This window comes from Sturnira hondurensis, unplaced genomic scaffold (assembly GCF_014824575.4).
Source record: "Sturnira hondurensis isolate 20B ecotype Veracruz unplaced genomic scaffold, ASM1482457v3 Scaffold0022910, whole genome shotgun sequence".
NCBI classification, from domain to species: domain Eukaryota; kingdom Metazoa; phylum Chordata; class Mammalia; order Chiroptera; family Phyllostomidae; genus Sturnira; species Sturnira hondurensis.
This window is the reverse complement of record NW_028095541.1, coordinates 7,781,488-7,797,321: the sequence shown is the minus strand read 5'-3', so window position 1 is coordinate 7,797,321 and position 15,834 is coordinate 7,781,488. Positions and strand designations below refer to the sequence as shown.

General features: G+C 38.7%; 1 protein-coding gene across 2 annotated transcripts in view; it reads right to left on the bottom strand.

Annotated features, from left to right (window-relative positions):
* PARP4 (poly(ADP-ribose) polymerase family member 4) overlaps positions 1–15,834 on the bottom strand; it is a 121,877-nt gene that overhangs the window by 85,190 nt on the left and 20,853 nt on the right. For both annotated transcript variants that reach the window (XM_037037281.1, XM_037037282.1), the window contains exons 10-11: positions 12,760–12,920; positions 8,719–8,856 (exon numbers count right to left, since the gene is read on the bottom strand). In XM_037037281.1, coding sequence (XP_036893176.1) covers positions 8,719–8,856; positions 12,760–12,920 — 299 coding nt within the window. The remainder of the gene's footprint in view (positions 1–8,718; positions 8,857–12,759; positions 12,921–15,834) is intronic.

The window sequence follows — 15,834 nt, the reverse complement described above, 5'->3', positions numbered from 1 at the left end:
TCCAAAGGATATCCTATCTCTCCTCTATGGGTTGGTTCTTTAAATACCATACAATACACTAAGGCTGTCTTAAACCATTTTGCCTTCCCCTCCCAGCTGGTCACAAAAAAAAGTAGGTGGGAGCTGTGAATACCTGCTGGAAGAGGAAATCCACGAACAAAGGAACCTCCAACAGATAACAACAGAAGAAGGTGAAGGAGGGAGTGGGGGCCACACTAACCTCAACCCAGGTTCAATCTGGAAATACAACTAAATGGTGGAGAAATTACCCCCCAAAAAACAAATGAACAAGAGCAAGAGAGAAGCCTCAAAACCACATATAGAAAAAAGAACCGGCTTCAACACAACCTGTCCACACCTGCACAACAGAATACAAGGTATGATGGACAAAGTGCCCCTCAGTTAACCAGCTGGTGGGAAGGACCCACCAAAGAAAGACCAAACAACAATCAAAACCCAAAGACATACAGAGAGCCAACATAAACAACAGCCCAAAAGCAGCGAGCTCAGGAGATCAAGGAGACTGCACCACTGAATCTCACAAGTCTTCCACCATAGAAGTTCACTTCATAAACCTAGGGAGTGAGAACAGATGAATTTAAGAAGTAGAGGCTAACAAAAAGAGTCTCACAAACAACGAGAAGACAAAGAAACAATCCCTAAATGAAAGGAAAGGAGGAATCCTCTGAAAGAATGCTAAATAATACAGAGACAACTCAACTATCAGACACTGAGTTCAAAGCAATGGTTTATCAGGAAGTTCAATGAGCTCACTGATAATTACCAAAAACTATAGGGCAATTACAATGAACACACTGCAAACTGTATCACCATGAAAAATGAAGTAGAAACTATCAACAAGGACCAAGAGGAAATGAAGAATATAATTTCTGAACTGAAGAACACAGTAGAAGGAATCAAAAGCAGGCTAGATGAAGCAGAAGATCAGATCAGCAAGATGGATGACAAAGCAGAAAAAAAACTCAAAAAGAGCAAGAAAAGAAAAAGAGACTCAGAAAGACTGAAGAGGGGTTAAGGAAATTGGAGGACGACATGAATTGTAACAATATCTGTATAATAGGGATACCAGAGGAGAAGATGATTAAGGTATAGAAAACCTGTTCAAAAAAGTAATGATGGAAAACTTCCCTAATTTCATGAGAGAAAAAGTGACACAAATCCAAGTAACACAGACAGTCCCAATCAAGAGGAACCCAAAGAGGTCCACTTTAAGACATGTCATAATTAAAATGGCAAAATTACAAGACAAAGGGAGAATCCTACAGGCATTAAGGGAGAAAGGGGAAGTAACATACAAGGAAGCCCTGATAAGACTAGCAGCTGACCTCTCAATGGAATCACTCAAAGCAAGAAGGGAACAGCAAGGAATATTCCAAGTAATAAAAAACCAAGGCCTGCAACCAAGACTACTCTATCCAGCAAGGCTCTCAATTAAAAAGGAAGGGCAAATAAGGAGCTTCCTGGACAAAAGAAGCCCCAAAGAAAATACTTCCTCCAAACCAGTTCTGGAAGAGATGCTAAGGGGTCTGCTTTAAGAACAGAAAGAAAAACAGTGAAAGAGAGAGGAACATAGGTAGGAAAACTGGCAATGAATAAGGACCTATCAATAATAACCTTAAACATAAATAAATTATATGCCCCAATCAAAAGACATAGGGTAGCTGAATGGATAAGAAATCATGACCCACACATATGCTGCCTACAAGAGATCCACCTCAGGACAAAAGACCTACACAGACTGAAAGTGAAGGGCTGGAAACAAATATGCCATGCAAATGAGCAGGAAAAAAGGTACATAGCCATACTTATGTATCACAAAATAGACTTCAAAACAAAGGCCATAAAAAGAGACCCAGAAGGATACTTCATAATATTCAAGGTAAGAAACCACCAAGAACATACAAACATTATAAACATACATCTACCCAATATAGGAGTGCCCAAATACATAAGGAAGATTTTAGGGGGACTCAAGAAAGATATAACAGCAACACACTTATACTAGGAGATCTTAACACCCCACTGTTCAAAACCAGATAGATCTTCCAAACTAATATCAACAAGGATATTGTGGAACTGAATAATACATTTGATCAAGTGCACTCAACTGATATATATAGAATCTTTCATCCCAAAGAAGCAACATACACATTCTTTTCAAATGCTAGAACATTTTCAAAGATAGACCACATGATAGGATAAAAAACAAGCCTCAACAAATTCAAGAAAATTGAAATCATAGAAAGCATGTTCTCAGACCACAAGGACCTGGAACTAGAAACCAACCCCAAAGAAAAAACTCAAAAACACTCAAACTCATGGAGACTGAATAGCATGCTATTAAACAATGAACGGGTTAAGAATGAGACCAAGAAAAAATCAAAAAGTTTCTGGAAACAAATAGAAGTAAACTCAACAACCGGAAACTTATGGGACATAGCAAAGGCAGTCCTGAGAGGGAAGTTCATAGTGACACAGGCCTGAATTTAAAAGGCAGAAACATTTTAAATAAACAACCTAACCCTATACCTACAAGAACTCAAGCAAGAACAAAGACAGCCCAGAGCAAGTACAAGAAAGGAAATGACCAAGATCAGAGCAGAATTAAACAACATAGAGACTAAAAGAACAATTCTAGAGATAAATAGATCCAGGAGTTGGTTCTTTGAAAAATAAACAAAATCGATAAGCCTTTAAGCAGACTCATGAAGAAAAAGAAAGGACCTAAATAAACACAATCAGACATGAAAGGAGAGATAACAACTGTCACCACAGAAATACAAAGGATTGTCAGAAATTACTATAAACAACTATATGACAAGAAATTTGAAAACCATGGTGAAATGGACAAGTTTCTGGAAAAATATAATCTTCCAAAACTGAATGAAGAAGCAGAAAGCCTGAACAGACCAATAACAGCTGACAAAATTGAAGCAGTAATCAAAAAACTCCCAGCACACAAAAGCCATGGACCAGACAGTTTCAAGGACAATTTTACAAGACATTTAAGAAAAAGCTAACCCCTATCCTTCACAGATTATTCCAAAAAATCCAAGAAATGAGAAGGCTCCCAAACTCTTTTTATGAAGCCAGCATCACCGTGATCTCAAAACCAGATAAAGATATAACAAAGAAAGAAAACTACAGGCCAATATCACTGAACAACACAGACACTAACATCCTCAACAAAATATTGGCAAACCACATCCAGCAGTATGTTAAAAAGATTATACACCATGACCAAGTGGGATTCATCCCAGGGATGCAAGAATGGTATGATATTCACAAATCAATAAACATAATACATCACACAACAAAAGCAAAGACAAAAGCACCCGACCATATCAATAGATGCAGAAAAAGCATTTAATAAGGTATAGCACCCATTTGTCATAAAAACACTCAGCAAAGTGGGAACAGAGGGAGCATTCCTCAAGATAATAAAGGCCATATATGAGAGAACTACAGCCAACATCACACTCAACGGGCAAAAACTGAAAGCTTTCCCACTGAGATCAAGAAAAAGCCAAGGGTGTCTGCTTTCACCACTTCTATTCAACATGGTATTGGAAGTCCTAGCCACAGCAATCAGACAAGAAATAAAAGGCATCCAAACTGAAAAGGAGGAAGCAAAACTGTCATTGTTTGCAGATGACATGACAGTGTACATAGAAGATCCTACAGACTCCACCAAAAAGCTACTCTACTTAATAAGTGAATTTGGCAAAACAGAGAGCTACAAAGTCAATATTCAGAAATCAAAGGCATTTCTGTACACCAACAATGAAATATCAGAAGCAGAAACCAGGAAAAAAATCAGAAACCCCATTTGCTATAGCCAATGAGAAAAATATAATACCTCAGAATAAACCTAACCAGGGAGGTAAAAGACCTGTACTCAGAAAACTACACAACACTGAAGGAAACCATTAAGGAAGACACAAACAAATGGAAGCATGTACCATGTTCATGGATTGGAAGAATTAACATCATCAAAATGTCCATACTACCAGAAGCAATTTATAAATTCAATGCAATCCCTATTAAAGTACCAATGACATATTTCACAGCTATAGAACAAACATTTCAGAAATTTATATGGAACTATAAACAACCCCGAATAGCTGCAGAAAATTTGAGAAAGAAGAACAAAGTAGGAAGGATCACAATACCTGATATCGGACTGTATTATAAGGTCACTGTATTCAAAAGAGCCTGGTACTGGCATAAGAACAGGCACATAGACCAAGGGAACAGAACAGAGAGCCCAGAATTCAACCCAAGTGTTTATGCTCAGTTAATATTTGACAAAGGGGAAAGAAGCTTAAAATAGGGTAAAAATAGCCTCTTCAACAAATGTGTTGGGAGATCTGGAGAGCTACATGCCAAAAAATGAAACCTGATCACCAATTTACACCATACACAAAAATAAATTCAAGTTGGGTAAAAATTTTAAATATGAGTTGTCATACTTTAAGGCCTTAGAGGAAAACATCAGCAGGAAAATCTCAGACATTCCACACAGCAACACCTTCACTGATACGTTTCCTAAAGCAAGGGACATAAAGGAAAGAATAAACTAATGGGACCTCATCAAATTAACAAGCTTCTGCATGGGTAAAGAAAACAGCATTAAAATGAAAAGAGAACCACCTATATGGGAAAACATATTTACAATGATACCTCAGACAAGGGTTTGATCTCCAAAATATATAAAGAACTCCCACAATTCCACTTCAGGAAGACAAACAACCCAATTAAAAAATGGGCAAAAGACTTAAACAGATACTTCTCCATGGAGGACATACAGAGGGCCCAGAGACATGAAAGGATGCTCAGCATCATTAGCCGTCAGAGAGATGCAAATTAAAACCACATTGAGATACCACTTCACACCAGTCAGAATGGCCATCAGAAACAAAGCAACAAACAAGTGTTGGAGACAATGTGGGGGAAAGGGAACCCTATTGCACTGTTGGTGGGAATGTAGACTGGTGCAGCCACTGTGGAAAACAATATTGAATTTCCTCAGAAAACTAAAAATGGAACTGCCTTTTGACCCAGCAATTCCACTGCTAGGAATATATCCTAAGAGCCCTGAAACACTGATCCAAAAGAAGCTATAGACCCCAATGTTCATAGCAGCACAATTTACAATAGCCAAGTGCTGGAAGCAGCCTAAGTGTCTATCAGTGAATGAGTCGATCAAAAAACTATGATACAACTTCTGGCCAAATTGGAGGCATAGGGAGACACACAACCAAAAGAAGGACAACAACAATTTAAAACAAACAAAAAAACACATCAGAACTGACACAAAATAGAAGTGTATGGAAGTCTGACAACCAAGAAGTTAAGAAGAAATATTCATCCAGACTGGTAGGAGGGGTGGAGATGGGCAGCAGGGCAGAAAGGACCAGAGGCAAGGTGGTGGCTGGTCGGCAAGGCAGTAGCTGGCAGACCCGGTGAGGTGGGGGATTGTGGACTCAGTAGTCCCACATTTGAGGGCAGATAAACCGGAAGAAACAACTGGGGAACACGACAGTCTGCTCAACCCAGGGCCCCAGAGCAGAAAAATAAAGCCTCAAACCTCTGCTTGAAAACACCTGAAGGGGTTGAGGCAGCAGGAGAAACTCCTAGCATCACACAGGAGAGTTTGTTGGAGAGACCCACAGGGTCCTAGAATGTACACAAGCAAACCCACCCAGGGAATCAGCACCAGAAGGGCCAAATTTGCTTGTGCGTAGCGGGAGAAGTGACTGAAATCCGGCAGAGAGTGAAGCAAGCACCATTGTTCCCTCTCGGACCCCTGCCCCACATACAGTGTCACAACCCAGCAACATGGGTTGCCCCGCCCTGGTGAATGCCTAAGGCTCTGCCCCTCACTATGTAACAGGTGCGTTGAGACAAAAAATAAAATGGCCCAAATAAAAGAACAGATCAAAGCTCCAGAAAAAAATACAACTAAACAACAAAGAGGTAGCCAGCCTATCATATGCACAGCTCAAAACACTGGTAATCAGGATGCTCAGAGAATTGGTTGAATTTGGTCACAAATTAGATGAAAAAATGAAGGCTATTCTGAGTGAAATAAAGGAAAATGTACAGGGAACCAATAGTGATGGGATGGAAACTGGGACTTAAATCAACAGCGTGGACCAGAAGGAAGGAAGAAATATCCAACGAGAAAAGAATGAAGAAACAAGAATGACGAAAAATGAGGAGAGGCTTAGGAACCTCCAGGACATCTTTAAACATTCCAACACCCAAATTATAGTGGTACCAGAAGGAGAAGAGGAAGAGCAACAAGTGGAAAACTTATTTGAACAAATGATAAAAGAGAACTTCCCTAATCTGGCAAAGTAAATAGACCTCCAGAAAATCCAGGAAGCTCAGAGAGTCCTAAAGAAGTTGGACCCAAGGAGGAACACACCAGGCACATCAGAATTACATTAGCCAAGATTACAATGAAGGAGAGAATTCTAGAAGCAGGAAGAGATAAGGGGACAGTCACCTACAAAGGAGTTCCCATTAGACTGTCAGCTGATTTCTCAAAAGAGACCTTACAGGCAGGAAGGGGCTGGAAAGATGTATTCTAAGTCATGAAATCCAAAGACCTACATCCAAGATTGCTCTACCCCAGCAAAGCTTTCATTTAGAATGGAAAGGCAGATAAAGTGCTTCTCAGATAAGGTCAAGTTCAAGGAGTTCATCATCACCAAGCCTCAATTATGTGAAATGTTAAAGGGACTTATCTAAGAAAAAGAAGATAAAAAACATGTATAGTAAAATGACAGCAAATTCACAATTATTAACAACCACACCTAAAGCAAAAACAAAAGCAAACAACTAGAACAGGAACAGAACCACAGAAATGGAGATCACATGAGGGTTATCAGCAGGGGAGCTAGAGGAAGACAGAGGGTCAGAAGGTAGAGAGAATAAGTAGCATAGATGGTAGGTAGAAAATAGACAGGGGGAGGGTAAGAACAGTATGGGAAATGAAGAAGCTAAAGAACTTGTAAGTATGACACGTGGACATGAACTAAAGTGGGGAAATGTGTGGGGGAGAGGGTATGCCACGTGGAGGGGAGTGAAGCAGAGAAAAAGGGACAACTGTAATAGCATAATCAATAAAATATATTAAAAATAAAATAAATAAAATGCCTCAATTATACCAAACACATGCACAAAAACAAAGTATAGTACATTTACACAATGGAATACTACACAGCAGAGAGAGAGAAGGAGCTCTTCCACCCTTTTGTGACACCATGGTTGAAAGTGGAGAGCATGATGCTAAGTGAAACAAGCCATGTGGTGAGGGACAAATACCATATGATTTCACCTTTAACTGGAACATAATCAACAAAAGGAAAAAGCAAACAAAATATAACCAGAGAAATTGAAATTAAGAACAATCTAACAATAACCAGAGGGGATGGGGCAGGGGACAATAGTGGGAAGGGTTTGCAAGAATTACTATAAAGGACACATGGACAAAACCAAGGGGGAGGGTGGAAGCAAGCAAGGAAGGTGTGTTTGGCTGGGGTTCAGGGGAGTGGTAGGAGAAAAATGCAGACAACTGTATTTGAACAACAATAAAATAATTTTTGAAAAGGCCACTCCCACTCAAAGATTATTTTAAAGATTATTATTTTTTAAATTCTCTTGTTTTTCAGTAGTACTTTATAGTTGTATTGTTAATATTTAAATCTTTGCTGCATGTGAAGTTAATTTAAATGTGAGAAACAAGATAAGGGTCTAACTTTCTGGTTTTTTCCAGGTGATTATCTATTTATCCCAATATATCATATTGAAAATATTATGTTTCTTCCACAAAGATAAAACCTACTTTTATCATACATAAATCTTCTACTTTTTATTTGTGAACTCTTTATTCTGTTCACTCATCCATTTATATACCACCTCACTGTTTCAATATAGCTTTAAAATACATTTTTACCGTGTGCCTGGTTAATCCTCCCTTGTTACTCTTCTTTTCAGAATTATCCTGGTAATGTTAAATTTTTAGAAAAATGTGTGCTGTAGAATTAGCTTTTTATTTCTTTTAAGAAAATCTCATTAATACTTTTACTATGATACCACTAAATTGATTGGTTAATGCAAGGAAAATTGGCATCCTTCTGATTGGTACAAGTATCTTCTGGGTCCCTCAATGGCTGTGGAAAGTTCTTTCCTGGTGGATCTTGTATGACCCTTTTTAAGTTTCTTATTAGGTATTAATTATAGTCTAGATTCAATCGTTTTTTCCCTTGCTTCCTATGACTTCAGTTTCAGCCCTAATACTAAACAGTTATTCAAAGCAAACAGAAAATAACAGTGATGTATTGAATTGTATCTGGACATTCTAATTAGACCTTTTTTAAAAGTTTTGGACTATCCCTAGATCAAACACACATGGAAAACTCATGAAATAGATAATGACCTTCTTCCTATGGTGCTGTCTTCCAGAACAATTCATACCTATATACTATACTTAAAATATATATAATAATACTCACCATTTAAATTATATACTCATAACTTAAGTGTTTAATTTCATCTGGAATGCAGTCAGTTGGCTGACTTTAACTGAAGAAACTCATGTCATACATGAAAAAAACTGAAAAGAACTAAGACACTTCACATTCGTGGGGCTGAAAAACTTGACAAGGGAAGATGGCACACTCTTACCGGGACAGGATTCCCACAAAGCTCCGCACAGGAGAGCCGTGCAGCAAGGGCTTCACATTGCCAAGCTGGCTCAGAAACTCTCTGCTTTCATTCACTCTTCCAACTCTAAATATCTGCAGGATGTCCACTGGTCTTTTACTGTAAGAATTAGAAAAAAAAAAACCCCTGAGATTACATAATTAAAAGCAAAGTGAAAAATCATTATTAGCAAGAGTAACCACAAAATAGCCCAAACATCTGCTGCAATCACAACACATTATGTCTTGGAAATATTATGCAGCCATTACAGCCACTAAAAATCATGCTAAAAAATAAATAAGGACACAAAGTAAAACTTATAGTAAAATATAAATTTTAAAAGTATGTTACAAGGCACTGGCTGACAACATTATCTGGTTAGAGTGTTATCCCAATACGTCAAGGTGGTGGGTTCAATCCCTGGTCAGGGCACTTAAAAGAATCAACTGATGAATGTATAAATAAATGGAACAACAAATCAATGTTTCTTTCTCTTTCTAGCCTTTGTCTTTCTTCCCCTCTGTCTAAAATACTTTTCAAAAAAGTAGAATACAAAACCTGGTGATTCCCAATTTTGTCATATACTATATAAAATACACAGGTTGAATGAGCCCATTCATTCATTCATGCATTCATTCTATACGGAGACTGTGTGCCAAGTATTCTGCCAGCCACTGGAAGTAAGATAACATGGTCTCCTGCTTCATGGAGCTTACATTCTAATGAGAGACAAAATTCAATACATTAACAAATGCCTGATTTTAAATGCTTCTGAAGAAAACAATCAGGTTCAGAGAGAGGTGGTCAAGAAAGGCCTCTCTTTGAAGATGACATGTATTGGAACATGGTGTAAGTAATGCAGTACATGTTTTTGAGATCTAACTGCCTGTTGTGGGAAAACATATTGGACAGGGCAGGAGTGGCAAGAACATCAGGAAGCATGCTATAGATGTGACAACAGTGGTCTGCACTAAAGGTGGCAGCAATGTAAAGGGAAGCCAATGGATTAAAGATACTTGGAAGCAGAATGGACAGAACGTGGCGATGTGAGGATAAGGGAGAAAGACTCATTGAAGGTCAGGTGGGTGGCTAAGATGGGGAACCCTAGGGAAAAACTGGGGGTACCACTGAAGGAAAGAGTTGTGGATGCTGAGGGGTTATGAGAGCTTATTGAACAAGTCTTCCCAGCTCCATGCTCAATGGTGTCAAGTGGTGTAAATACTCCTATCATAGCTCATGACAAAAGTCAGCAAATATTACAAATCAGGACTTTTATTCAGAGAGCTAGTCTACCAGCATACAACTGGGTGGAGCGAAGAACCAGAAATTCAGTTAGAGATATGTTCTACATCAAAGTGTTTACAGTAGTTACATAATCTCTGGGCTATCTCAAGTGGTAAGATATGGGGCAATCTCTCCATGTTTTTACACAGTTTCTAAACTTTCAGCAAAGTAAAAATTTCAGAACAAAAATTAATATGAAAAAATCATTACTAGTGAAATGAAATGAAGAAAATCTAATTTTTCCCAGCAGCAGAATCTCTCCCTAGAAAGAAGCCCACCTTTGAGGGGTGGGATGGCAAGGTCTCCAAAGGCTTGCCTGACTTGTATCTCGTGGCTGAGCTGCACTCCCCTCTCAGGTCTTCCCTTTGACTCCCTGGGAAAAGCCAGTCACCCTCCTGATTCTACCTTCACTGTCACTAGGTTCTTCATTAGGATTAGATCACAGCAGAAATCAAGGGGAGGGTCAAAAGTCAAACCAAAAGAAATCAAAATAATTTGATTATATATCAAAGCAAAATCTGGAAAGGATCTAAAGAATGGATTTTTTTTAATTGAGGCAAAATTCACGCAACATAAATTTAACTATTTTGATGTGTACAGTTCAGTATTTGGTATACTCAAAATGTGCAATCACCACTCTATCTAGTTCCTAAACATTTCATCACCCCAAATACCACATACTCATTTAGCAGTCAGCCTCCATTCCTCCTTTCCTGAGACCAGGCAGCTTGCTTTTTGTCTCCATGTATCAGATTTATCTATTCTAGACATTTCATATAAACGGAGTCAAACTATATGTAGTCTTTTCTGTCTGGCTTCTTTCACTCAGCATCATGGTTTTAAGGGTGATCTGTGTTGCATCACATGTCAGTGCTTCATTCCTTTTAATGGCTCAGTAATATTCCATTACATGTATATATCCTATTTTGTTATTTGAATCATTCACCCATTAATGGATATTTCTGTTGTTTCCACCTTTTGGTTTTTGAATGGTGCTGCTGTGAACATTCATGAACAAGTATCCGTCTGAGAACTTATTTTCAGTTCTTTTGGGTCTGCAACCAGGGTGGACTTGCTGAGGCACATGCTCATTCTGTGTTTAATTTATTGAGGAATAGCGAAATAGCAGCTGTGCCATTTTACATTCTACAAGCAATGTGTGAGGGTTCCTATTTCTCTGCATTTTCATCAACACTTATAATTCACCACTTTTTAAAACAGAACCTTCTTAGTGGGTGGAAGTGGTATTGGGAATGGAACTTAAAGATTACCACCCAAGGAAGACAGAACATATTGTGAGACAGGTCCGAATCTGTCCACAGGAAGGAGTGGCTGGTCTGGTTCGAGTAGAGCCCTGGAAAACCAGCTCCTAGCAACAACAAAACCTACACATTACCTGATTTGTGGCATTTGCAGACTTCCATGGTATAAATTCTTATACTAATGGTTTAACAATCAGTTACAAAATTTCTAAAAATTTAACCACTGGTCCCCCCAAGCTGGTAGGAAAGCTGCCATTCGCCACCGTTGGCTCTAAGGTATGTGAAAGGCTGAAGCAGGTTTACTTGGATGTTATCTGAGATTCAAGATGCCAGCAATGCCCAAAAGAGAGACTTCAGGCAGAGGGGTGCTGCCGTGGGTTGAACAACCAAGACAATAAAAGTTGTCTCCACCCTTGAGAAAAATCAATGAAAGTAATTTCTGAGCCATTGAGGCTGGGTCCAGGCTCTTGGCTGAGGTGACTTCACAAAGGCCTCAGCACCACTGAGAGCTGTCTGAGCAGCTGATCATCTGTGTTTGTCATTACTACTGCTACCCTGGGTTGCAGAATGCACACCAGCACAGGAAACAGGACGGTGCACAGTCAGTGAGGAAAGAGGTCACTGATGTGGAGGGATGCCATAGCTCTTATAAGTTTTTGAGATGCTTATGCCATAGAGTGGTCATTTTAGAAACTGTTACACACATATTTTTGTACCTTAAAACCTTAATTTACATTCATTTTATTATGTAACACCCTTCAAACAGAACCTTAAATACCCTTTGATTTAAATTTTTTTAAAAACTTCATTTATTTATTTTTATTTAGAAAAAGGGGAAGGGAGAGAGAAAAAGAGGGACAGAAACATCAATGCAGGAGCAAACATTGATAGGATGCCTTCTGTACTTGCTGCAACCAGGGACTGAACTCACAGCCTAGGCATGTGTCCTGACTGGGAATCAAACCTGTGACCTTTTGGTTTGTGGGATGATGCCCAACCAACAGTGCCACACCAGTTAGGGCTGATTTAATTTTTTATAATTTAATTCTCATTAAGATTTGGTAACCTTGAAATCCAAGTGGAATAGTAGGGAGTGTTTTTCAAGCATGGCACACCGCCTCATGGCCTGTTATAAATACAGAAGAGCCCTGGCCGAGCAGCTCAGTTGGTTACAGCATCATCCCCATGCACCAAGCCTGTGGGTTCAATCCCCAGTCAAGTCATGGACAATGAATGCATAAATAAGTAAAATAACAAATTAATGTTTTTCCCACCCCTCTCTATCCCTTCCTCTTTTTCTCTAAAACCAATTTAAAATTTAAAAAAAACACACACAGAGAAGAAGTAACTGGTCATCACAACACAGTTATCTTGTTACTGAGAATTCATGTATCTAGGTAACTGTGACAACTGATCATTTCCAAATCTGAAATAACATTACAGAAGAACAGATCAAAATGCATTTCTTCATGCTTACCTGTGATTATTTTGCAATACCTCTTCCCTAAGTCTTAAAAACTCCTCTGTGTTCTGTCCTACATGCTCAATCTTGCATCTCAAAGCTCGGTATTTGGCAAGAGATGGTGGGTTAGGTTTGGAAAGATTAGTTTCACAGACATTAACCATGTCTCTTACTAGCTGTGGATGGAAATGATACACAGATGTTAGAATTACCACATATCCAAAAATTTGCATCATATTTTCTCAAAAAGATTGGAAAAATAAGCTTTACTCACCAAAGCTTTTTATTATTAATATCTGCCTGTATTGTAAGTGGCATATATTTTTTAAGATTTCATTCATCTTATTTTTAGAGAGAAGGGAAGGAAGGAAGAGAGAGAGAGAAACATTAATGTGTGGTTGCCTCTTGCACGCCTCCCACTGGGGACCTGACCGGCAACCCAGGCATGTGCCCTGACTGAGAATCAAACCAGCAACTCTGGTTCACAGGGCAATGCTCAGTCCACTGAGCCACACCAGCCAGGGCATGTAAGTGGCATATTAAAAGTAATATAGTTACTTCAGTGATAGCAAACTACAGGGTCCGGTAGAAGTAATGCCTGCTTGAGTGTGGTTGGTAGGGTAATAATATAGGTGTGATAATTTATAGTTTTAATTTGAACATTTCACCTAAAATGTCATATGGTATGCTTGAGTGTGATATTGTTCTGTTACAGAAGTACATGCTTAGGATTTTGTAATAAAAGATTTTGTAGTAAAAAGGGGCATTTCTCTCCATCTTTCTCTCTCCCTTCCCCTCTCTCTGAAAATGAATTTAAAAAATCTAAAAATCTTAAAAAATAATAATAGTGTACATGAGGACAGTACTTCATTATTCATAAAGTGTGTTGGGGTACATTATTTCTTTAACTATACTACAACACTGGACTTGCTATTATTAGATCTTATTGTCTTCATTGTATAGATGAAGAAAGTGAGGATTAAGAAGTTAAACTAATTAATTGTTCATGATCCTGCAGTGAGGAAGGGAGAGTGACAAAACAGAAACTCAGATCCACAGGCTGAAAGTTCAATTCTGCTTAACAAAAAAGTCATTAAGTGCGTTCTGTATGGCACGCATTGTATTAGACTCGAAAGATACAAAGATGCATAGGACATGGGTCCCTTCCCCAAGTGGGAACCCAAGAAGATTAATATACCTGTAGGTAATGGAGCTTGGAGGAGGGAACACAGCTCCTAGATAATCTGAATTAGGTTTAATAGAGAATTATGCTGCTTTTAGCATCTTTGGGAATAAAACGGGTATTGCCACAAGTCTTTATATGCACCAACCATAAAATAAAAGATTAAGAAGTACAAAGTTCCAGTTACAAAACAGTCACAAGGATGCAAAGTATAGCACAGGGAATACAGTCAATAATATCACAATAACTATGTATAGAGCCAGGTGGGTAGATTTTTTGGAGTGATCACTTTGTCAGTTATATAAGTATAATCACTATGTTGGATACATGAAGCTAATATAATATTGTATGGCAATGGTAATTGAAAACTAAATTTTAAAAAATGGATACATTTGCCTAAATAGAAGTAAAAAATTCTGTATGGTAGAGAACAAGTTAACTACCACCAACATAGTCATCATAACCAAAGTAAAATAACCAAATAACTGTAGAAAATACTTGCAACTCATATCACAGATGAAGCTCCCTAACTTATAAAGAGGACCTAAAAATCATGAAGAAAACGACCAAGACCCAAAAGAAAAGAAGCAAAGGCCATGAGCAGACTGTTCACAGAAAAAGAAACACAAACATCCCTTAACCATTTGAAAAGGTGCTCAGGCTCGCCACACGGAGGGGCCGTTCCTATTGATAGATTGGTAAAGTCTGAAATTGACAAATGCTCTGTTGGCGTGAATAGCGAAATAGAAACTCAGGCATTGGTGGTGGGAGGGCAGAGCAGTATCACCCCGTGAGGGAATCAGACAAAGTCTATCACAGTTACATCCTTTAATCCAGCACATTGACTGCTGGCACCATATCCCAGAGCTATCACTACACGGAAGAGATGACAAACACACACGGTTATTCCCTGTGGCTCTGTTTGTGATAGTGAAGTCCAGAAAGAATTGAAATGTGCAATAACAGGGGGTATGCCGCCCAACGTGGCACATCCCACAGTGGACTACTATGAAGATAATCCCCACATACAGAGCATTTTAAATGAGGGAAGTCGGTACAGAATGACAAAAAAATGTACACTATTATTAAATATTATTCCACCCTCTATTTTTTCTTTTTCAAAATATATTTTATTGATTATGCTATTACAGTTGTCTCTTTTCCCCCTTCACTCCCCTCCATCCTGCACAACCCCCCCCACATTTCCCCACTTTAGTTCATGTCCATGTGTCATAGTTACACACTCTTTAGCTTCTACATTTCCCATACTGTTCTTGCCCTCTCCCTGTCTATTTTCTACCTACCATCTATGCTAGTTATTCTCTGTACCTTCTTCCCATCTGACTTCCTCCCACTCTCCTGTTGCTAACCCTCCATGTGATCTCCACTTCTGTGGTTCTGTTCCTGTTCTAGTTGTTTGCTTAGTTTGCTTTTGTTTTAGGTGTGGTTGCTAATAATTGTGAGTTTGCTGTCATTTTACTATACATGTTTTTTATCTTCTTTTTCTTAGATAAGTCCCTTTAACATTTTATATAATAAGGGCTGGGTGATGATGAACTCCTTGAACTTGACCTTATCTGACAAGCACTTTATCTGCCCTTCCATTCTAAATGAAAGCTTTGCTAGATAGAGCAATCTTGGATGTAGGTCTTTGGATTTCATGACTTGGAATACATCTTTCCAGCCCCTTCTTGCCTGTAAGGTCTCTTTTGAGAAATCAGCTGACAGTCTAATGGGAACTCCTTTGTAGGTGACTGTCCCCTTATCTCTTCCTGCTTCTAGGATTCTCTCCTTCATTTTAATCTTGGGCTAATGTAATTATAATGTGCCTTGATGTGTTCCTTCTTGGGTTCACCTGCTTTAGGACTCTCTGAGCTTCCTGGATTTTCTGGAGGTTTATTTACTTT